The 23261-nt window shown below is 40.7% G+C and overlaps 1 protein-coding gene across 10 annotated transcripts in view; it reads right to left on the bottom strand.

Annotated features, from left to right (window-relative positions):
- Positions 1–167: 167 nt before the first annotated feature.
- LYST (lysosomal trafficking regulator) overlaps positions 168–23261 on the bottom strand; it is a 194302-nt gene continuing 171208 nt past the window's right edge. For all 10 annotated transcript variants that reach the window (XM_086679617.1, XM_086679619.1, XM_086679615.1 and 7 more), the window contains 8 exons: positions 22055–22244; positions 18372–18508; positions 15382–15480; positions 9778–9917; positions 8974–9071; positions 4057–4213; positions 3187–3258; positions 168–2307 (listed from right to left, as the gene is read on the bottom strand). In XM_086679617.1, coding sequence (XP_086535743.1) covers positions 2169–2307; positions 3187–3258; positions 4057–4213; positions 8974–9071; positions 9778–9917; positions 15382–15480; positions 18372–18508; positions 22055–22244 — 1032 coding nt within the window. In that variant the 3' untranslated portion in view covers positions 168–2168. The remainder of the gene's footprint in view (positions 2308–3186; positions 3259–4056; positions 4214–8973; positions 9072–9777; positions 9918–15381; positions 15481–18371; positions 18509–22054; positions 22245–23261) is intronic.

Below are 23261 nucleotides of genomic sequence, written 5' to 3'. Positions count from 1 at the left end.
AAATTTCTCATAAAGAAAGGAATTAAGAAACGAAAGTTATTATTTCTTAGTGACATCAGTGTATGGGAGAGCTAAAGAGAGAACATAGATGGGTTACAAAAAAATAAAAGCCACCAATCTGAGATCTGGCTGTAATATTTAAATGGTATAAAGAATAGGTCTTTACATCTATTTTTATGAAATTTATTCCCAGTTTGAAGTGGCAGTGTATACAAAGATGACAGAGCTTGTGATGTTTTACAGAAATGTTTACTACAACATGCACATTATGAAGTGTTTCAAACATACACATATTAAGTTTCATGCTGAATAAATAATCCCCCCAAATTAATTTTTATTTTTACATAAAAATATAATATTGCACTCTTAACAAGACCAGTTATTTTGCATATTTTCTTTTTAAATAAATGATGAAATTCAGCCTTAAAAAAAAAAAAAAAAAAAGAAGAAGACCGAGTAGCAACCCTATTCTAATAGGGGACTAATTTAAAGTTCTTGGTAGAAAAAATGAAAGCCAGACAATAGCTGCAATTTTTTTTTTTTTTTTTTTTTTTTTTTAAACAAAGCAAGATCACTTCAACGTGAATAGGAATAATCTTGTCTCTGCACCTTCTGGACCTCAGAATGCAGACCTGGTCTGTGCAAACCGTGATCTAAATGCAGTCTGTGAGCGTGTCCGGGGAATAACAAGCATACGTGGCCGCTTGTCTCCTGCATCTATGGCGACAGCAGAGACATTTGAATTGTATTTTATACAGTTTTTAAGCAGAATGTTTTAGAAAGTCTGGAAGTTACAAAAGTAGTTCTGTAAACACCATATGAATTAGATTTCCATAACAAACACGCAAATTATTCTTAGGCAGGAATACATATTTTTATCCCGTGGTGACATATTACTGAGCTTATTGTACAGTGTTTTCAAAGCCAATAAAGCAGCACCCCAAGTAAAAATAGAGCCGGAATATCTGGTAGAGCTAGACCATCCCGAGATTTGTAGGAATTCTGGTTTATGGTGTGCCAGTTTTCTGAGGTGTATACCTAGATTTTTCTACTGCTTCTAGAATTCTCAGGTAGCGTTGGTTAGTAGAAACAGTGGAAATCGTTTCCTGTAAGAATTACTCTCTGTCCTGTTGGAAACAAAGTAAGCAGTCTCCTTTTCTTTTGAAATTGTTTTGTGGAAGAAGACACTCCCTGCACATTAAATGTCTTACCTAGAATATATTATTGATATCTGTGCCATCTTTTTGCATAGTGGAGGCTTTCTATTGCAAATTGTTAGGTATTCAGTGCTCGGTAAATGGCAGATATTAAGATAATTATCATTGTGTTTAAATCTTAGTGACTCACCAGTATCTAGTGTTCTGGATTTTAAGGAGTTTTACGAAGAAACAGAATGTGTCTGAAATCAAAGATACTTGTGTTCTTGTTTGTGGCCATCAAAAAATTCTGGTTCTACTTTGAGCTAAGAAGGCAACTGGAAAAAAACTGCTTAACATTGAGATTCATTAGTGGTCTGTTTTAGTATTCACGTGTTCCACAGAGTGTTCGGTGCCCAGACACCGACCGAGTGATTTACTTCTCAAAGAAAGCACTTATCAAGTTCACGATTCTTATCCCTTTCATTAATTTTCATTTTTTCTTTCTTCCTTCCTTCCTTCCTTCCTTCCTTCCTTCCTTCCTTCCTTCCTTCCTTCCTTCCTTCCTTCCTTCCTTCCTTCCTTCCTTCTCAGGGGGAGGGTGGATTATCTTGGCATAAAACTTTTTAAATATAATTTTTAGAGTATTTTATATAAATAATTAGGCTAACCAGTTGACATTCTACTGGCCCTTTTGGAATAACAGAAAAAGCAGAGACCCTAATCCTTTCTTTAGATTATGCTTATGGGTAAAAACTTTAAAGATACGATTTTAATTTATCGTGTAAGACTTGAATCTTGTTGCTTGGGACATACTGACACAGCCCTCTGGATTATCACTAAATTAGAACAAAACTGTTCTCTTAGGACCTTGGGAGGCTGCAGAATATTGTGCAGGTGAAGAGGGCTGATCGTTATTTGGATGATTTGTTTGGTCATCCATTTCTTCAAGTTCAACCTCCCCAAAACCGGGAAGGTCTACAAATCGAGTTTGGAGCTAAAGTGCTTTGGAGGAGCGAGGTTCTCTCTCATTCATCCAGCTGCGTAGCTGCTGAGGAAGGAATAGAACATGGGCTGTTTGAGGCGCTGCTGGTCCTTCCGGCACCAGGCGATCACGGTCCCGTCACTGTTCGCGGTGTACAGATGGTGGCCGTCACAGGAAAACGTGAGGCTGTCAGAAAGAAATCCCGTCTGTATGTTATGTCTTAAAATTGCATTTGCAGACTGGTGATCACACAGGAATCAGTGTAAAGAAGCTAAGATATCTTTACCGGAGCAGAGAGCCCAACGAAATGCCTGCTTACAACCCACCGGTTTCCAGTGTAATCCTAATACAGTTTAATTGCCCTGCTGACAACTTTGTGAAGCTCATCCTGACGAGGTGATATGGAAGAAAATCAGGATCAAGGAGGGCAGTGCATTCTGTTCCTTCTTTGCATATTTTCTCTTATCGCCTTGTTTATGCTTTATTACTTAAACAACAAATACTTGAGTACAGGAAAGTTTACAAAAGATAACAACGCCACATGTTCTCTTTATAGAAACAAGTGGTGATTATTTTAGGGAGATATTTTACTTCCCTGAAAAAGGAAAAGGTAAATGTAGTGCACTGAAAATAAACTAACGTAATAACGTAGAATTTGAATGACTGATTTCCAGTTGATTTTTTAAGGTCAAGTGTGTTCGTACAACAAAGGGTAACTGGTTGTTTATCAATATTACCAAGTATCCTCCTGCAGCTATCAGTCATCCTTATGGTATTTTCAATAAGAAAGGGAAAGGACATCATTTCTACAATTCAAAAGCTTCCCTGGGCACTCTTCCAGCATGTCTTCTGTTAGACTGGAGCTCCCAACTCAGATTTGAAGCCCTACGAAGATGTGGACTGTGTCTCCTCTTGTAAAAGGTCTTGGTCAGCTTGGTGTTTGATAAATGGTCAGCTGTTTATGACTGTCATCACATATTTCACATCAGTGTGCTTTAACAACTCTCTAACAAAAATACAGTCACAAAGTATATCATGAAGAATGGCGGGGGGGGGGGCGGTTACCTTACAATCGGCTTATTTGATTTAGGAAATGTGATTTCTCGCACAGGCTTTAGGTCCCATGTACTCCATAACCTAGAGAGGGAAGAAGTCATCATCTAATTATGCAAACTAAAATTTCCTTCACTAAAAAGTCCTAAATATTTGTTTATTTGTTAAAAATCATCTGGAAGGAAACACAATAAACAATTAACTGTAGTTCCTTCTGGGAAGTTTGCAGGGGGTATATGTGGGAGTAAGAAAACTTGGTAAATTTTCACAGATAATACACAATTTCAAAACTACATTACAGCTAAGTTTGTTATTTAAAAATAAAACAGGAATATGGGGCACCTGGGTGGCTCAGTCGGTTGAGTGTCCGACTCTTGGTTTTGGCTCAGGTCATAATCTCACGGTTTGTGAGTTCGAGCCCTGCATTCGGCTCTGCTGACAGCTCAGAGCCTGGAGCCTGCTTTGGATTCTGTGTCTCCCTCTCTCTCTGCCCCTCCCCCACTCATGCTCTGTCTCTCCAAAATAAACACACAGTAAGAAAATGTATAAATAAATAAAATAGGAATAAGCAAAGAACCTATGTCTGAAGGTGATTTTAAATCTCTAAATATTAAATATTAACATGCCTAGATATGATCTCGCAGTTCGTGGGTTCGAGCCCCGCGTCGGGCTCTGTGCTGACAGCTCAGAGCCTGGAGCCTGCTTCGGATTCTGTGTCTCCCCTTCTCTCTGCCCCTCCCCTGCTCACACACACTCTCTCTCTGTCTCTGTCTCTCTCTTAAAAGTAAACATTAAAAATTAAAAAAAACCAAAAACCTAATTTTTGAAACTGATGTGTCCTTATGAACAAGAGCAAACAAAGAGAACGAAAACTCCTCTTACCTTACAATTCCGTTTTCTAATCCCCCGGCAATCACATTGATAGATACTCCCTCTGGCTGGTTAGAGAAAGCCACAGAACAAATGATCTCTCTGCAGTGGACATGTCCAACGAGGTCCCCATTCACTGTCCAGAGTCTGAGGTCACTGCCTCCACCAGCTAGAACACCAAAATCGTTCGGCAGGTCACCAGAGTGTGGGTGTGTCCAGGACCCCGCGCCCTGGGTCCCAGACCCCCCCACCCCCACTGTGCACCAGGCTGGTTTGTGTCAGTGATAAAATTTACAGGGAAGTCATGACTGAAGTCTGTATAAATAAAATTACTACATTATAAGTCACACAGAGCTCTGTGTATTTACCTAGTGACAATGACCGGTGGGGAAATAAAAATATTAATGTATAATAGAGAGCAACAGGTAAGTTAATCATGTATCTGTGTGTAATTGTAATATTTTAGTATACGAACTGCCAAGTCTGAATTTGAAAGTACCTAGAGAGTTAAACAATCTCCAAAAACAAATGAAAATATTCTGTGGAACCATCTATAAGAAGTGACTTATGTGAACTTGAAGAGAAAAAAAGTTACAATAAAACTTAGCTGAGTCAAAAACTACTTCTTAAAGAAAAAAAAAGAAATCTAATTCTCACAATGAATCTTGTAAATCAATGACTTATTAAACTAATTCTCCCTGTTCAAAGACCATGAGTAACAAAACTTTCCATAGTTTTCGAGAGGGGATCAGTGCTCCCCATCCTCTATAAAAATGGGGCTGCAGGTTTGGGGCCTCAGGATGATGAGCCCAGCCTTCTTGGGAGAAATATTCTCAAGCTGATCAAGACAGAGGTTAAGAGGCTTGATAAAGTTTGGATGCCATAGGGTTACTACACTTGATTTTATCTCTCCATTAGAACTAGCAAAACAAGTACAGAATTTAACTTTCTCCTTTATTAAGGCAATGACAAGATTTCATAGACTTCATATTTTATAGCAAAGAAACAAACTGTGCAAATACTTCTTTATGTAAAGATACGCTGAAGACCTTCAAATACCACAAACCCAACGCCTTCCGTGCCGCGGCACTGTTCCCGACCGCCGAGCAGTGGACACAGCCCAACTCCCGCACACAGATGAACGGACACACCGAATGCGGTAGGTGCACACACAGCAACATTGCTTGGCCATGAAAGTGATGAGGTTCTGATACATGTTACAACATGGATGAGCCTCAACATCAGGCTAAGTGAAATAAAGGACATAAACAAGACGAAGAAGGACAAATGGTGTATGATTCCACTTACATAAAGTATCTAGAATGGACAAATTCCTAGCGATAGAAAGGAGGGTGGTCACCAGAAGCTGTGGGGCAAGGAGGAACACTTATGGTTACAGAGTTTCTGTTTGGGGTGACGAAAAGGTTTTTGAAGTAGACAGTGGTGACAGCTGCTCTACACTGTGGATGTGATAATGCCACCAAATTACATATTTTTAAATGGCTTAAATAGCAGTTATCATGTTAAATATACTTATCACATATGTAGAGAAAAAAGATGAACAAATGGCCGGGTTTTACTTAAGACTTCCCATTGATTAGGGGAGATTACAGATTCAGTATACGAAAGAAATACAATTGTAGACGATAAACTCATTTTTTCCTTGAGTAGACATTTATTTCACTCTTTGTTTTGAATTTAGTGTTTGATAAAAGATTTGAAAAATAAAACAACCAGACTTCTACTAGTCAGGTTAGAAGATTTATTGAAGGTACTGATGTAGGCGTTGATTGTTCCATGTAATCCATAGCTTCTGCACAGCTTAGTCCCTCAGAACAAAAAATCTAAATGTGGTCCTGGACTCTATGAAATATGGTACAGAACTTAATAGGCAAAGAATTACCCTAGAGGATTACCCAGCACGTGGGGCTACCACAAAACCAAGTAACTACTCATCTGCCAAAGACAGTACACAGCCAAACTGAGGCCTTTACTCACTACCAGATGCTCTCACATAGAATTGAATTCAGCACATCAACTAAGAGAAAGTTGGGCATTCCTGAAAAAAAAAATATTCCTCCTATACATCTTCCCCGAGATTAAAATAAATTGGAGAGTCACTGAATACCCTGAATTTCATAATATTGACTCTCTAACGCCATTGGCACCACATGACCAGGCTATGAACCCCAGTTAAAAGGCACATATGTTGATCCAGTGGCAGAATGATTTTAAAAAATGCAGAAGCCATCTGTTATAACATTTACATAGTTTAATAAATTTCACTTCTCATCACTATAAAAACCACATCCCATAATAAGGACTGGGGAATTATGATCAAGGGTAAAGAGCTTGCATGTGGAACTTCAGCCCCGATACAGAAATTTTATATATGTATGTGTAACGTGTACACACAGAAACGTACATACACACACATGTAACATCTATACGTACACACACATATATTTATTAAAATTTTGATTTTTAAAGTTACTTGGATGGTACTCACTAAAGGGTGAAGATCTTTGGTAGGCTACATCTGATGACTTTTTTCCCTTCTTGGAATTAAGAATAGAAGCCCAGTTTGGGTTACTAAACATAAATTTGGCCTGTCTTTTATAAATCATTATTTTCATCATGTTCTCTTTATACCAAATTCTTATTATGACTTCTCTTATATATGTACCAAGAGACTTAAAAAAAGTAGAGAAGGCCTTTTTGTTCAAAGTGGGGGGAAAAAAAAGTTCTAGCCATTACTCTGTTATGCTGTGTGCTACCTAGGGACACCTGAATAGCCTTCCAGTGAGTTAGTAATTGCAGCAAAAGTAATTTTGTTTCTTGTTCCCATATGACTAGCTGATATAATATCACAGACATAAATCACTACTGGCAGCCGGAAAGTAATTAACTTTACAAAATTCAGCTCCCTAAGGTCAGTCCTAACTTCCAAATGTTGCCAAAACAAGAAAGTAGAGAACTCTATATAAATAATCATTATATTATTCCCCCAGATTCCTTCTTGATATGACATACTAAAAGCTGCTAATGTACAAATCAAGGAAGAACAATTATCAAAGTCATCAATCATCTGCCCACACTTGGATTATCAACGTCAACTGTTTAAAATCTTTCCCCTCAGTTATGATGATTAGGAAATAAAAATGTTTCCATGACATTATTTTATAACTGGATGCTAACACTGGCAAATGCTTTCATCTGATACCTTTAAAGCATGACTGAAGATATTACTTTTCTTGAATACAAGAATTAACGAATGTTTTGTAAAGTCAACAATAAAACTCCAAGAGATATCTGTAGCATAATAAAAAAATAAGTATCTGGTCATCGTTCCAGGTTCCTGGCACAGAGCTCCTGAAACCCTTGTAGTTTACCATCTTTTGTATGCTAATGAGCTGACTCCTAGGGTGCAGGCCCTACACAGCTTCCGGATGGGGGCTGGTCGCCAAAAAAACCAAGGTGGGGGGAGGGGTTGGGAGGTTAGAATTAACAGTACTTCTCCACCTCCAGGGCAGGGAGAGAGGCTGAAGGTTGGGCTCAATCACCTACTGATGGCCAATGATTTGATCAACTGTGCCTCCATAACAAAACCTCGGAGAAACCCCTCAACAGCAGGGTTAGGAGAGTTCCCCGTGTTGGGGAGCACATTCCTGTGCCAGCAGGGGGGGTGCACCCTGACTCCACAAGGACAGACCCTCTGGATCTCACCCTATATCCTTCATCTGGCTGTTCATTTCTATTCTTTATAATAAACTACAGTAGTTAGGTATAGTGTTTTACTAAGTTCTGTAAGTTGTTTTAGATATTTATTGAACCTGGTGGGGGGGTCTTGGGAATTCCCAAATTTGCTAAAGAACTTCAAGTACTTTGTGTCAGAACTAAATTGCATTGTTGGGGCACCCAGGTGATGGCACAGGATTAGAGAGCTGTTTGGTGTCTGCAAAGACAGCATACATTTGGTTTCGGGAAAAAAACAAACGGGCGCCTGGGTGGCTCAGTCGGTTAAGTGTCTGACTCTTGATTTTGGCTCAGGTCATGATCTCATGGTTGATGGGATGGAGACCCATGTCAGGCTCTGTGCTGACAGTGCAGAGCCTGCTTGGGATTCTCTCCCTCTCTCTCTGCCCCTCCTCCTCTCAGACACTCCCTTTCTCTCCAAATAAATAAAATAAAGAAAAGAGAAAGAAACAAACGATATACAACATGCAAGCAAAGGATAGAGGATCACCCACTACAGATATGTCAAAGATCCTCTACACTGAGTGGGCAGAAAAAGACAGTTTGTCAAAGGATCCTTTCAATGTTAAGATCTGCAAACAGAAAATTTATGAATTTTCCAACTGTTCTTTCCTCAAGTTTTACAACATGTATACTTGAAAAAAACCAAAACTAAAAATAAGACCTCTGATTAGGAGATCTAACTTTGTCATGCAAATTTTAAGGCAAATTATGCCTCCGTTTGTTATTCTATAATGTTGTTCTCAGGAACTGGAAGAAATATATTCAAAACTGATCACTGGCTGATGCTTTGCACTTAGGAGGAAGGTAGTGAAGTTATTAGTAGTTAAAAAGCAGAAGCCAAAAAAGGATAGGAAAACAAAAGCGAAGAAAATTCAGATTAATTTACGTAATAATAATTTGCTTAACACATGTGCTCAAATGCAATCTTACATATATCAGAAACAGACTTAAACTATGATAATACTAACTTTTGCATAAATTGGTGCCTAAACTGATGAGCTCACTCTTGGACCTCACTGTATTTTAATACACAAATATGCTATTACCAAAGTATTTGGATCTGGAAGGGACCTGAGAGATGTAATCCAACAGTTTCACCTACGATGGAAGGAACTAGCTGAATGCTGTTAGCACAACGACCTCTGGGCTCTGGTTTCAGGGCTCACTCACCTGAGTCACATACAGTGGCAATGTCACCTGTGGTTTCACTGGCAGAGACGGCTGTGACAGGGCTTTTGTGTCCTGCCAGGCTTTGTACATAGCACAACCTGAAAGACAAAGATGTAAATTTGCATATGATCATTAAATATAATTATATTCTCTTACTTGTATAATTCCTTTCCTCAGTATAAGGACCTTTTACTCAGAAGGCATTCCTAACTTTGTTCTTAACTGATTGTTTGATTTCAATTAGATTATAAAGTAAAGGTTGTATTTCGTGTTTAAAATTATTATAATGTAAAAGAGGTTAGAGTGGGAGACAGCCAAAGCATAAGAGACTCTTAAAAACTGAGAACAAACTGAGGGTTGATGGGGGGTGGGAGGGAGGGGAAGGTGGGTGATGGGCATTGAGGAGGGCATCTTTTGGGATGAGCATTGGGTATTGTATGGAAACCAATTTGACAATAAATTTCATATATTAAAAAAATTATTATAATGTAAAGATATTATTAAATTTTTTTTAAAGTTTATTTATTTTTGAGAGACAGAGACAGAGAGCAAGTGGGGGAGGGGCAGAGAGAGAGGGAGACAGAATCTGAAGCAGGCTCCAGGCTCCCAGCTGTCAGCACAGAGCCCGATGCAGGGCTCAAGCCCACAAACTGTGAGATCATGACCTGAGCCAAAGTTGGAGGCTTAACCGACTGAGCCACCCAGGCACTCTGGTAAAGACATTATTATAGTGCATCTGTTTCACACAGTAAGAACTGAAACATTAAAAACAGCTGCGTTGGAGTTACAGCCTTCCTTCTGTACCTGTTTAAATCCCATATGATGCAGGTGCCATCTCTGCTCACACTTATCATTATACTGTAGGGTTTGCAAACAAATAAGCTGGTTATCTCTTCTGTGTGCCCATAGAGATGTATCTGGGACTCCATTTCTATCTCTGAAGGCTGAAATTTAAGAAATTCAGTAAAGTATAAGATAAAAACCATGACAAAAGTTTCCCTAGTACTGTATCTCAAAAATAAAAAACTGAAGTGACTCAAACTTTCAAGCATATCATTTTTCTTTTTTTTTAATGTTTATTTATTTTGAGAGAGAGAGAGAGAAAATGCACAGGGAAGGGGGAGAGAGAGAGAGAGAGACAGAGAGACAGAGAGAGAATCCCAAGTAGGCTCCATGCTGCCAGTGCAGAGCCTGACACAGGGCTCGATTCCTTGAACTGTGAGATCATGACCTGAGCTCAAATCAAGAGACAGATGCTTAACCGACTGAGCCACCCAGGCGCCCCTCAAGCATATCATTTTTCAATCCATTTCAGTTCAACTTTGTCCTAAAGAGTAAAACTAATTAAACATCATCAAAGTTTTAATTGCCCATAATTTCATGAATATGCTTTTCATTTTTTGTCTTCTTGTCTGGTCTTTGTCCAAATACTCATGTATTTTTGTAGGTACGATTATTGCCGTACAAATAATTTTAAAGTTTGTAGTTTAAATTCTCCTGTAAGCATTTTGCATTTTTTATTGTCTTCGAAATGACTTTTAATGGTGTTATAATATTTTATACAGTGAGAATGTCTTAATTGACTTGAGCATTTTTAGTTTTTGACAGTGTACTTTCCAAAGGCATTGTACCAATTCACGAGGTCACCAGCAGTGATGTGCTCCCATACCATTACTTGTCCGTAGTTACAGATTGGTCTTCTACTTGAAAGACTGCAAACTGATGTTCCAAGGTCTGTGTTGGCTCACAGATGCCAGATGTCTTTGCTAGGTTTGACTCTTGCTTTCATTAGACTAAGCTGTTTATTGTCATAAATTATTTCAATATTTTACTTCAAAGGATATAGAAAAGTAGATAAGTATAATAGAAAGCTATTTAACTGGCCACTCAGGTAAACTAATCTTAATATTTTATCTGATCAGTTTATTTTTTAAACAGGGAAAAAAATGAAACATTGCATAGTTTGTATACTGTTCTGTCTTATTTTCTCTCTCATCAGAAGTTACCAGCGTCCTGAATTTTGTATTTATGTTTCCCACATTGCCCATATGTTCTACCATATGTTACCATAACCGTAAACAACATGGTGTTTGGTTTTCATGTTGATAAACTTTAAGTATGTGTTATTATTCTTTAGGTATCTTTTGCATCTTGCCTTTTTGTTCACCATTGTTTTTGAAACATATCTGTGTTGATATATTAGCTGTTGCTCATCTACTGTAAGTGCTATGTAGTCCAGTGTTTTATGCACATAAAATACATATTTTACTCTTAAAGAATCAAGTGCCCAGGCAATACTAGGCCCACATTCTTTCTTGGAATGACCCACTTCAACTGTGTGGCAGGGGCTTCTGCTCAGCTGGGACACGTGACCTTCAACCGAACACAATCACACACAGTCACAGAGATGAGATGTGACTTCCACAAGGGCCAAAGTCCTGGGTCTGAGCTCCCCCGTCTCTCTCTAACTGGGACCCTTCCCACAGGGCCAGGAGTCTGCAGGGCCAAAGGGATGTACCCAGAGCCCTTTCAGACCATGCTTCAGGCTAGTTGGGCCCGAGGGATGCCCTGTCCGGAAAGGCCCGGGCCCCTTCTTGTTCTGCCTGGGCTCTGCAGCACGAGTCTGTGACTCACTGCTCATTCCAGGTCTCGGAACATTTCCCAACCTTTGTAACAGTCAAGGTTGCTTTGAATTGCATTTCTCTTATTATAACAACTTTAACTTTTTCACGTATTCATGTTCTTACTTGTAAATTCGTGTTCCTGGTTTTATGTATCTGTGACTACATTTTAAAAAATCATTTGGAGGAGCTCCTCTACCTGTGGAAGAGAATGAACGACCTGGACCATCCTACCAGTCTGCAGACACCGTAGCCAAAGTCAAGTCTTGAGATCTGGACACCCCAGGGAATTGTGACCCAGGCTGTAATGCCACACGAAAGGTGGTCCCATGGGACTCATCCTCACTCTTAGGGGGCAGCCCTTCAGGGACCAGCCTTTGGAGAAGGGCCTCTGTGGGACTCCCCAGCTTGCTCAGTCCCTGGGTATTGTTATTGATTCCTCTCACAAAAGCGTCCAACAACAGGGTCAATACTCCAGAACTGACAATGCCCTCAAGGCCAGAGCTCCCCCCTGCTTATTTACATCTCTGACTTGGGAGTTTTATGATAATGTGTTAGCTCTTGGATGGTTTCATTGCACACACATGCGTGTGTGTGTGTGTGTGTGTGTGTGTGTGTGTGTGTGTACCCCATGATCATGAATAATATTTATGGGGTAAACACAGCATAGGACCCCTATAGTGGTTTTTGATAATTTTACAGATTTTACACTTTAAAATGACTGTAAGAGTTAGTGTTACTAGATGATTCCCTAACAGGTCAGAAAATAATTTCCATGAGCAGAACAGGAATCATGGCCTACTTCATTTAAAAATTTCTCTTGAATGGCATAAAACTATCTCGGATAAACCTCATATTTATTCTCCTGCCACCACTGATTTAGAGAACAGAAATACAGGTGTTCGCTTACATGATGATCATGTGGCCATACTAGTTAATTAGTGAAAAAACGGACTCAAGAGCAATTATTTTAAAATCAGTTATCACTTTTAGCATTCTTCTCTAATCTATAAACAGCTTATAGATAATTCCTTCTAACAAGTCAACTCATGCACCCTTACGTGGAATACATTTTAGAAGACTATCTTGGGAGAATCAACAGAAACTTACAAGGCTTATGTGGTTCGGTTAGATATGCTTCACTAGGAAAGGAATGTATTTCATAAGACCCTCTTGAAAATATTTCCTAACAACTATTTTGGTCACACCCTGCATGGCCCTCGGGGAGCCTGTCTTTTGTCGGTGTTAAAGCTACCTCCCATGAGAACATAAATACTTGTAGAACCCCGGCAGTCAGCGGGTTGGGAGAACAGAAACTGGAGACACGAGGCGTCTCCTGCTAACCACACAGGCACCTGGTCACGATGCAGCTTTCGGGGGTGCCAAAATGGTGAGGGGGTCCCTGAGGAAAAGCAGCAACAACATCGACAAAAACCCATGTTACCTCCCCTCAAAAAAAAACAGTGCTAAAACCACATAGCTAACATGCATTTTTGTAACTGTTAATCTCATGACTTGATTACTTAATACTAGTATCCTTGGGAGAAAAAGAAAACCCTTATAAATAAAGCTGAAAAATCTACTTACAGGTAAATATATAACTATGGAAGTGTAAGCAACATAAGATTTCCCAAGCTTCTAGTGACTTCAAAAGCAAAAGAAGCACGTCTTTCTGTATTCACACTGTGACAGCGAGGACTCCCATCTGCTACATTCAAAGCTATGCTGTGCACAATTACTCCTGTACTGACAATTTCATCTTTTAATCTGCACTACACGTTGTGTTAGTATACAATTAAGATTTTAAAGGATAGTGGGGCGCCTGGGTGGCTCAGTCGGTTAAGCGTCCAACTTCAACTCAGGTCACCATCTCCCAGTTCGTGAGTTCGAGCCCCGCGTCGGGCTCTGTGCCGGCAGCTCAGAGCCTGGAGCCTGCTTCGGATTCTGTGTCTCCCTCTCTCTCTGCCCCTCCTCTGCTCATGCGTGCGTGTGTGCTCTCTCTTTCTCTCTCAAGAATAAACATTAAAAAAAAAAAAAAAAAAAAAGACCTTAAAGGATAGTAAGAATGGAAGGAAGAACCAAGCACAGGCTGTTCAAAGGGTTGGCAAAAACAAAAGGAAAAGTAAAAAGAGTAGAGGAAGCTAGTTTCTAAACAGGAGTCATGGTGCAAAGTCATCTGAGTGTGCAAGCACGCAACTGCTGTAGCGGCGGGGCTCCGAATATGTTTGGAGGAGAAGGAAACCGAAGGGTGAGCTTTGAAGACACACGTGCTGTCAGCAGTCAATATTAGAGATGATATAAATTGACATCCACTGTAGGCCTTTGGGAGCGAACAGGAGACATTCCCAGAGCTCAGATGCTTCTCTGCTTGCTTCCTCATCATTCTTGCTGTTCTGGTATAAAAGAACTTACCCCAGGCCCCTTCTCCCCGGCTCTGACTTCTCCTCCCACACTTTCAGACCCTAAACTACACATACAAGTATTTTCCACCCCCCAAGTCACCATTCTTTTCTTGTCATGTTGCTGGTTTCCTGTGCCTGAAACACTCTTTCCTCTTTTCTCTACTTAGGAAACTGATCCTTTCCGATCCAGCCCAAGTGTAACTTGTCAGGTTTTCTGACATCCGGCCCCTCTCTGGTGTCCTTCCAGCCTGGGTGCAAACTGTTCTCGGGGCACATACCTCACTCTCCTGTGAGAACCCGCACATGCCCATCTCTTGTGAAGAGCCACCCCCATGGCCCACCTGCACCACGACAGCGGCCTCTGGGCTGGACACACCCGCCTCAGGCTCATACGCCCCAGTGTTGCTCCTGGTAGGTGCACAGTGGGCTTCCTACAATACTGGTTAGATCAAATTATACCTGCTTCAAGCATTTTAATGGTCCCTTAGGCTAAAAGACAGAAACACTATTATGGTCATATTTATACCCCAAGAATCATGGCAAAAAACCTTAACAAGAGTTTAAAAGGGAATAAACTTGGACAGAGAAGTAAGAGGAACCTAGCATCACCCCATGCTAGCAAGACCAGTTTACCCAGTAAAACATATTTAATAATCTAAGAAAGAAAACTGCAATGGGGTGGGAGTGAAGCAGAAAGCACAAGAAACAAGAAAGTTCTAGAATAAAGTAATTACTGAATTATTACCCTAAACTTGCTACTTACCCTCAACAGCACCACAGAGAGTTGATTCAAGAAAGAACAACAGTAAATTAAAAATAAGTATTGCGTAATATGTCTTTTCTTCACTTGACTGCTTTATAATTTAATTTTCAAATCCCGGAAATTCAGCAAATGGCTAAAATAAATTTCTTTCAGAAAGTGTTAAAAATCAAAATGGGCTATTTGGATTTTGCTGCAGTCCAGAGGCTGTAGGTAGGTTAAATATTAGACGTTCTAGGTTTCCAAATTTTACAGAATCCTGTGGTATACTCCTAGACATTCAGGTCGACACCGAGAATACACGCAAAGGAGCATCACAATGTCATGAAGAAGTATCATTACAAAAGAGATCATGACTCAAAATGCCATCTGTCTGTGACATCTTAAAAATAAGATCTTTATAATCATTTTCAGAAATTTTTGTGATCCTAATAAACCTGAAGAGTCAGATACATGACCTTTTATATTTTAAGAGCTTGTGTGAAGAAAAGACTAAAGAACAAAAGATTAGAGTGCAAACATTTCCAGTTAATCTTCTACAAACGAATTATACTTCATAAGCATTTTTTTCCCCTCACGAACAGGAAAATCCCAAACTGGGCCGCGACGTGAGCCCCAGGCCTACCGTGCTGTTGGTGAGCCTGTTTGCGTAGGCCGTGATGACACCGCATTTGCTCCCAGTAAACAGCTGGCAGCTGTCAGGTACCCAGGCACAACTAGTCACCTTTGAAAGGGGACAAACCAAGGATCAGCGTGTTTAAAAGGCAGGAGAAATGTTTCTACTTCTCTGACAATTATTTAAAATATATATAACCACAACATTTAATGAACATTTTACTTGAAGTGATTAAAAAAGGGCAAGATATAATAACAGAGTATTCTGTAACTTTAAGCCAGATGTCTAAAGGCTATTTCTGAGTATTACAGTATATCATCATCTATGATTTTACATTTTTCTGCACGCGCGTGCGTGCGCGCGCGCGCGCACACACACACACGCACACAGTCGTCTGTTCCTCAGAAGTTTAAATAAAATGATCCAGGCTGAATGTGTGTGTGATGTGTGCCTGTGTGCAGTTTTACACATTTACCTGATTTTTACTTTTTTTTCCTTTTTCTGCTTCTAGTGGGGAAATGGGGTACATTCAGATAGAGGTATTGCTTCTCACAGTTCTAAAGACTCTTAAATAGGAGGAGAAGGAAAGATTGAGGTGGAGAAGAAAATCTCGGATTATTCCTTTGGGGCTGTAAACCCTTCAGTCCTAACCAGGGAGACCCTGTTCAAGGCCACTCAACTCTCTGCCTACTGAGTCTTCCTCTGGCTCCGGGCACCAGCTGACCCCCCCGTCCCCAGTGGCTCTGCTCCCCTGCGTCCCTTCTGTAGTCCCACCTGCCCCACAGCCCACGTCCCCTCACACTGCACTGTGCTAAGAAGACAGAGGTCATCAGCCACAGATTTCATCCTCTCCCCTCCTTCACGCCTCAAGTGTCTCGGGGCTTCTCCTGATTTAGAGGAGAAAGCCCCTCGCTTTTAAGGCCAGCCCCACCCCCACCCAGTGTTCTGCAGAACCTTTGTCTGTACTCTCTCTGAATTTCAAGCTGTCTTTTGCTGGCTTCTTCCCCTGGACCTGTACATGTGCTCAAATGTTCACTACTTTCTTCACCCTGGCTCTCCTTAACCTTCCAGACATCAGCATCCAGTGGATCCAAGTTTATTTCTTTAATTTCTTTCTTAAATAGTTCTAACTATTTGTAAGGGTTAATATTTCATGACTTCTTTCTTAGAAGTCTTCCATAAGAACAAAGAGAAAATGTATTTATTTTTTATATATCGAATAAAACTCACTGTCTTGCAATTACCATATGGGTCTGCTGAACTCTTTTATAAACCTAAGTTACAATTACAGGGTTTTAGTAATTTCATCTTCCCTCTGGCTCAAAACACTTTGCTGTTTCATCACTGTGGGAGTTATTTCATCAATTATTCCCAACGATGCTAACACAAAACAAGCAAGAAAATGAAGAATGATGGATCTCCTGGAAGGATAATGTAGGATGTGAAATGAATTGTCATCCTTTGGTCTTCTCACTGCATTGTCCAAAGAGTGTTGTCATCTTTCAAGAAAACATAAAGGAAGGCCGGAGACACCATTTCTGTAGTCTGCTTTTAGCTTTCATTGAACACAGTCGGGAATTCAGAATTTTTCATGTTCTACTGATAATAGAAAAGAGAAGAAAACTGACAGGGGACTATGTTTCACGATTCTGAGATCAGTCAGAAGGTGAAGGCAAGGGGATGGCAGGACTCCCATCTCTGATGATGAGGATGCTGATCGCTGATCGTGGAGGTGAGATCGGAGCGTGAGTCGTCAGACGGGAACAGCCGGGACGAATTTTCTCAAGCTAAGGAACTGCTGAGGGAACGATATATGTCTAAGATTGAAGATAAAATATGGCGCTCTCATCCAGGTAGCCATTTGACCGGAAGTTCTTCATCACACAGTATTTTTCTAAAAGAATCTGGACGATCCTGTTTTGCTAAAAGGGTTTACAACGGTACTCTTTTGTCTTTAATGATATGCTTGTGTGCCAAACTTTACGTGATAGAAATTAATTTTGTGACGCTCAAGTGCTTACTAAAATTTCTAATAAGGTTGTTTTTCATTGTCCTTTCACTTACTTTTGTTACTTTACTGGTAACCAGAAGCAAAAGGTCATGACCTTTTCTTCAGGTATTCTGAGGGTTAAGCAAAGGAGTCACTGCTCTCCTTTTTTTCACTGCCAAAAATCCCCACAAAACAGCTTACTCCATTCTCACGTGCCCAGGGAATGAGAAAATGTTAGGACACACGAATAGGCACCAGGTGTTATGTAGATAATGGAAGTCAGAAAATGGCAAAAGAATTTCCCACGGAAAGAAAGTCACAGAAAGAGGGTTTAACGTACAATTTTCTATGGGAAAAAGTTGTGGCAGTATTGTGTGCCTGTCTGTGTGTGTGCGTATGTGTGTGTACATATGCAGTATATATACTATATATATACAATTGGAGACATTTTTACAACAGCTTTATGAGAGAGTAGTGGGGAGTCCCATTACCCCAGTTTCAAAGAGGAGGAAAGAACCTCAAGTTTGGAAAGGTGAGGGTACTTGCCGAAGGCCACACAGGAAATAGCCAAGCTGGGACACTAACACGGATCAGAGGGCTTTCGCTGGGCCCAGTGCTCCTTCTATCCCATCGCGATGCCTAAACGCCCAGTGTATTTTGCAAAAACCAGGGAGAGAAGATGGCACTCTGGCTACAGAAAATGACACAGTGACAAAAGACAGCGAACACTGAGAAGGAAGCAATGCTGATTTTGTTCCAACAGCTGACGCTGACTCGGTGATTATAACACTGTCTCTGTGAGGTACTGGGGAGAAGACAGAAGCTGGGGACAGAGTCAGGACAGCAATGGTTGGGAAACCGGAGTGCTGGAAACAAGGAAAAGTCCAGCATCGTCAGCTTCTGGGCTGGGTTAACTGCAGAATATTAAAGACCAGCTGCTACCGGTCTGACTCCTTTTTAAAGCTTTGTGTTTAATCAGTATTATAAAGTACTTCATAAAAAAGTTTACCTGATACTGTTGAGAACTTTGTATAAAGTTTATTGGAGGCTCACTTTGTTTGCTCTTCAACCTTAAAATGTTATCAGCATATCCCCAGCTCAGGATGGCTGACCACTGAATGTCGGTACTGTTCATGCTTCTCACACCTGGAGAAGGAGAAATGAAAAGTACCCGGTTGCCACCCCTCCACTGTTACCGGCAGCCCCCCAGAATGGCGGGTTAAAAGCTGAAGTTTACATAGCAGAACATAGTATCTTTCCAGTGCAAATCACCCTTATATTCATAAGATGGACCGATTTAAATTAGTTTTATTCCTTTAATGCTAATGGGATTCTAAGAGCAGAACTCTATTTTTTTTTTCACTTGTGATGCTTTGGCTGGGATTTGATTTAGTACTAAAATATCTGTTAAGGAATTTTTATAAACGACAATGATAGTCAGGCTTACTCTATTCATGTTCTATGACACTTGGACTTAAAAAAAAAAAAAAAAAAAACAAAAAAACCTAGGGACGCCTGGGTGGCTCAGTTGGTTAAGGTCATGGCTCGGGTCATGATTTCACAGTTGGTGAGTTTGAGCCCCGCCTCGTGCTCTGTGCTGACAGCTCAGAGCCTGGAGCCTGCTTTGGATTCTGTGTCTCCCTCTCTCTCAAAAATAAATAAACATTAAAAAAAAAAACTTAAAAAATAAATAAATATAAACTAGATACTACTTAAATAACTTTGTAGATACCACCTGCTGAAGAATCAGTATAGACAACTATCAATATTAGAAAGAGAACATGGCTACCTTAGAAGCAATACCTGTCCTAGGAAGGGTTCATTCTCTCCTGTCAAGTGCAAGGACTTTGCATAGCAGACTTTGGTTTAAAAAGGTTCTGTTTTCTCTTTTTTACAACATAGTTTTATGTCTTTGGAGGATAAAGATTTGGACATTCTGACATCCCTTTTCAGTACTATTCAAAATCTATTCTTGTTGGTGGGCTGAATATAGGTAATACAGCATAAATGCCATACCCGGTACTGGCCTGAAATTTGGATTGCTCAAGTCCCTTTCGGAGAGACAATGTGCTTTATTTATTGCAGCACCTATATAATGAGCCCACATATAGAGGAATAAAACAAATAAATATTTGTTGAAAGAATCAATAGCACAGTGAAAATGTAATTCACAGATTGGTTTTGTTTTGTTGACTATAATACCAAATGTTGACATCAGTTTTGCAATAAAGGAACTGGAATATACTCACTTAATATAAGCTGCTCTAAATATAAGCTGCTGGGGAAAGGAACCACATTTTGGGAGTCTCAGGGCCTCTCAAATTCCACCATAATGCCTGGCATGCAGTGGGTACTCAGTAAACCAAGTGTTCAGTGAATGAAATATGTAATATGACCGTTCCCAAGTTTCTCATTCCAGCACTTACAAGAGGCACCACCTTTTTTTTTTTTTTAAGAAAAATAAACTTCTCCTTTACCAATTAGCATAGTGAAATTTATTTATTTATTTTTTCAACGTTTATTTATTTTTGGGACAGAGAGAGACAGAGCATGAACGGGGGAGGGGCAGAGAAAGAGGGAGACACAGAATCGGAAACAGGCTCCAGGCTCTGAGCCATCAGCCCAGAGACCGACGCGGGGCTCGAACTCACGGACCGCGAGATCGTGACCTGGCTGAAGTCGGACGCTTAACCGACTGCGCCACCCAGGCGCCCCTAGAATAGTGAAATTTAAATCGCAGTTTGTAAGAAAATGGCTTTTTCAGCATGCACAGGCTTGGACTCAAGCCCCAGAGGCTGATAACAGTTGGCTCAAATGGGACCCAGGCAAGTATGTTTTGAAAAAAAGCATCTCAGGCACTTCTGAGGCACAGTTTACAAGTAATTGGCCTATCCTGGGTTTAAGATCATCAAAAGGATCTCAGTTTAGTTGTTACATTGTGTTATGCATGTAGAGCTTAGCAGAACCACACAGTTATTTGATGCAAGGGTGCGCCACACCACGCAGCTGTTAGCACATGACCGAACTCTCATCTGCAAGCTGAGCCCTCGCTCCCGCAAGGCCGCTGTGGAGCACTGGGCTGTTGCGTGCCGGGTGCAGCGGTGAGTGCACACGGTCCCTGGGCCCAGGGCGCTTACAGCCTGATGGACATTTACTAAGCACTTAGAAGGAGTCAGGCACTGTGCTCATCATTACCCGCATTATCTCATTTAATCTTACAGCAAATTACCTGTGAGGTAAATCTTTCTGTCATTCCCATTTTATGGCTCAAAAGCCAGGATTCAGAAGGTTTAGGTAATTTTGCCAAGGTCAGACAGCTGCTAAGTAGCAGAGCTGGGACACAAACTCAAGGCGCTGTGCCTCCTGAGGCTGTGGCCAGGTCTGTGGCATTCCCCGCACGCACCTAGATGCCAGCAAATCCCAGACGTGTTTCACAAGGAAACAAAGCGTAATCTGAATGAACACAGCTATTAAGGGCACACTCACTAAGGGCTCTGGTTGAAATGGCACAAATAAGGTAGACTGACGACCATATTTGACATATTTTATTTCACCGTGCTAAGCGGTAACACTAGCCCTTTCTCTTCTGCTCAACGGAGACAAACTTCAATCCACTCTAATTAATTCTTCAAGGGAAATTATTCACACACTTTGGTACTTTAAGTATTATTAGCAGCAAATTAACTTGTAACACACCTCACAACTAATTGTAACATACTCGTGAAAATAAACTGCTGATATTACAGTAGGTATGATTAAACAGATTTGCCTTACCCTACTAATTCACTAAACTGAGATAAAATGATATGCAGCCTCTTATTACAAACAAGCATAAAGGCAATCACTGATTCCCTGATACAGACAAGAGTAAGTCTAAAAGAACTGTGGCCCAGCCAGCAGACTTAATTTCCTTAAGTGACCTCGGTCGTAACGCAGTGCTGCACGTGCTGGAAGCCAGCTGCACGGACCCCCAGGAGCACGGTGTATCAAAAATAATGTTAAACACAAACATTGTGACTGTCAACAGGCGTCTATCTAGGCCACACGCTGGCTTTTAGGTAAATCTGCACACGCCTGATACGAACAGATGAGCGCCCCAGGCATTCATTCTAGTGCCCAAAGCCCGTGCCTAGTAAGTAGGGAGAGTTCATGCCTAGTAAGTAGGGAGAGTTCTTTTATAGTGAACGAAATGGTTAATTACGTTAACCATGACGTAATTACAGCCCTTTTCCATGTGTTGCTGTTAGCGAGTTAGAGCACAGAGGCTGAGACAAGAATTGCTTTCCAGGCATACCTGTTTTTAAGACCTATTTTCAAGGCTATCATGACTTCCTTGTTTTGTTTTGTTTATTTGTTTGAATCTCATGACTATACCTTCTGAGGTACTAATTTGCTAGTCTCTTCTGGGATTCAAGGGCCTCAAAAGATATATTTCTATAATGGATGCTTTCATCTTGTGAGCATAACCACAATATACTTGTTCTTGGCTTTGACTCCTCTTATTTCAAATGGCACTGCATTTAATCCCTCCCCCCCACCCCCGCCAGGTGGTATGTTTAATTCCTACTTTGCACTAAATAACCACACATTTGAAAGATTTTCACTATGGACTCAAGACTGAGAAATAAAATAGCACAGATGAGCTGGAAACAGTCAAATCTCATGAGAGGTACCGAGAATGTTTTCTTTTACCTTGTTCTTTGCTGTATGTCATCAGCAGACAGAAATTTTGGGACAATCCACAGATGGCTCTGGTGGGCAGAGCCTGGAGAGAACCAAATCTTTCTCCGTGGGGCTGGCTGAAGCAGACCACAGGTACCGGAGCACTTGGAGAGCCTACATACTCCCCCCACTTCAAGCCTTTTATCCACGACAGGGGGCTCTAAGAAGAAAGGAAAAAGTCAAAGGTAGTAAAGAGAGAATGACTTCTAACTGAAATTCTAAACAAAGAGTAAGCAACCTGATTATAAGCCCTTTGTAGGCAAGAATTATATTCTACTTTTTACTGCTCTATGCTTAGCATATGGAAATCTGTGTTCCTTGTTACTACATGCAGGGATGAAAGTACAGATGGGGCCCCAGTCCGCATGCAGCTGGGTTCTAGCTGGGCCGAGGGGCAGACGAGAAACAGACAGACGCACAGACAATATGGCAGGTGGTGAAGCTCTAGGAAGAACAACGGAGAAAGGGAAGAGAGCAGGGAACGAGGGGGTTACTGTCATAGATACGGAATGAGGGAACTGAGGAGGGGACATCTGAGCAACACCTCAAAGAACTGGGAGAGCAGAGTGGGGCTGTTGTCCGGGGACAGGCCGTCCCAGCTGAAGAGAATGGTGGACACGTGGGTCCTCAGTGGGAACGAGGCGGGTGGGTGCCACGTTCCCACTGCAAGCGGATATACGGCTCAGATCTATGTACCAACTGCAAACAGCTGATTAACACTAAGTATTAGTAGATGAAATCGCATTTATTACTTTTCAGGGATGTACTATTAAATTATTTTGACATGGTAAAATAATGGATTCCACTGAAAGACACAGACCCTGGTAATGATAATTACAGTGATTTGTGAGGCTTCAAAGTCTTAAGGGTTACGTTGACAAATAAACATGAAACAAAAAACACAGCTTTCAACTATGAAACACAACTTTGGTGATCTGGTTTTGGCAAAACATCATACTGATGTTTTCAATTTGAATTTTACTGGTTGTATCACTTTTGTTTGTGTTCAACACACATATGTGATATATGTGAGCTATGCGTATAAAGAATTTCCAGGTGTTCTTTTTTTTTTAATGTTTGTTTATATTTGAGAGAGAGAGAGCGTGTGCACATGTGCGTGCAAGCCAGGGAGGGGCAGAGAGAGAGGGAGACACAGAATGTGAAGCAGGTTCCAGGC

Source organism: Puma concolor, chromosome D2, assembly GCF_028749965.1.
Source record: "Puma concolor isolate L17-30 chromosome D2, mPumCon1.1.hap2, whole genome shotgun sequence".
In the NCBI taxonomy this organism is placed as follows: domain Eukaryota; kingdom Metazoa; phylum Chordata; class Mammalia; order Carnivora; family Felidae; genus Puma; species Puma concolor.
The sequence above is the reverse complement of the archived record's forward strand: the minus strand, read 5'-3'. Positions and strand labels throughout refer to the sequence as shown.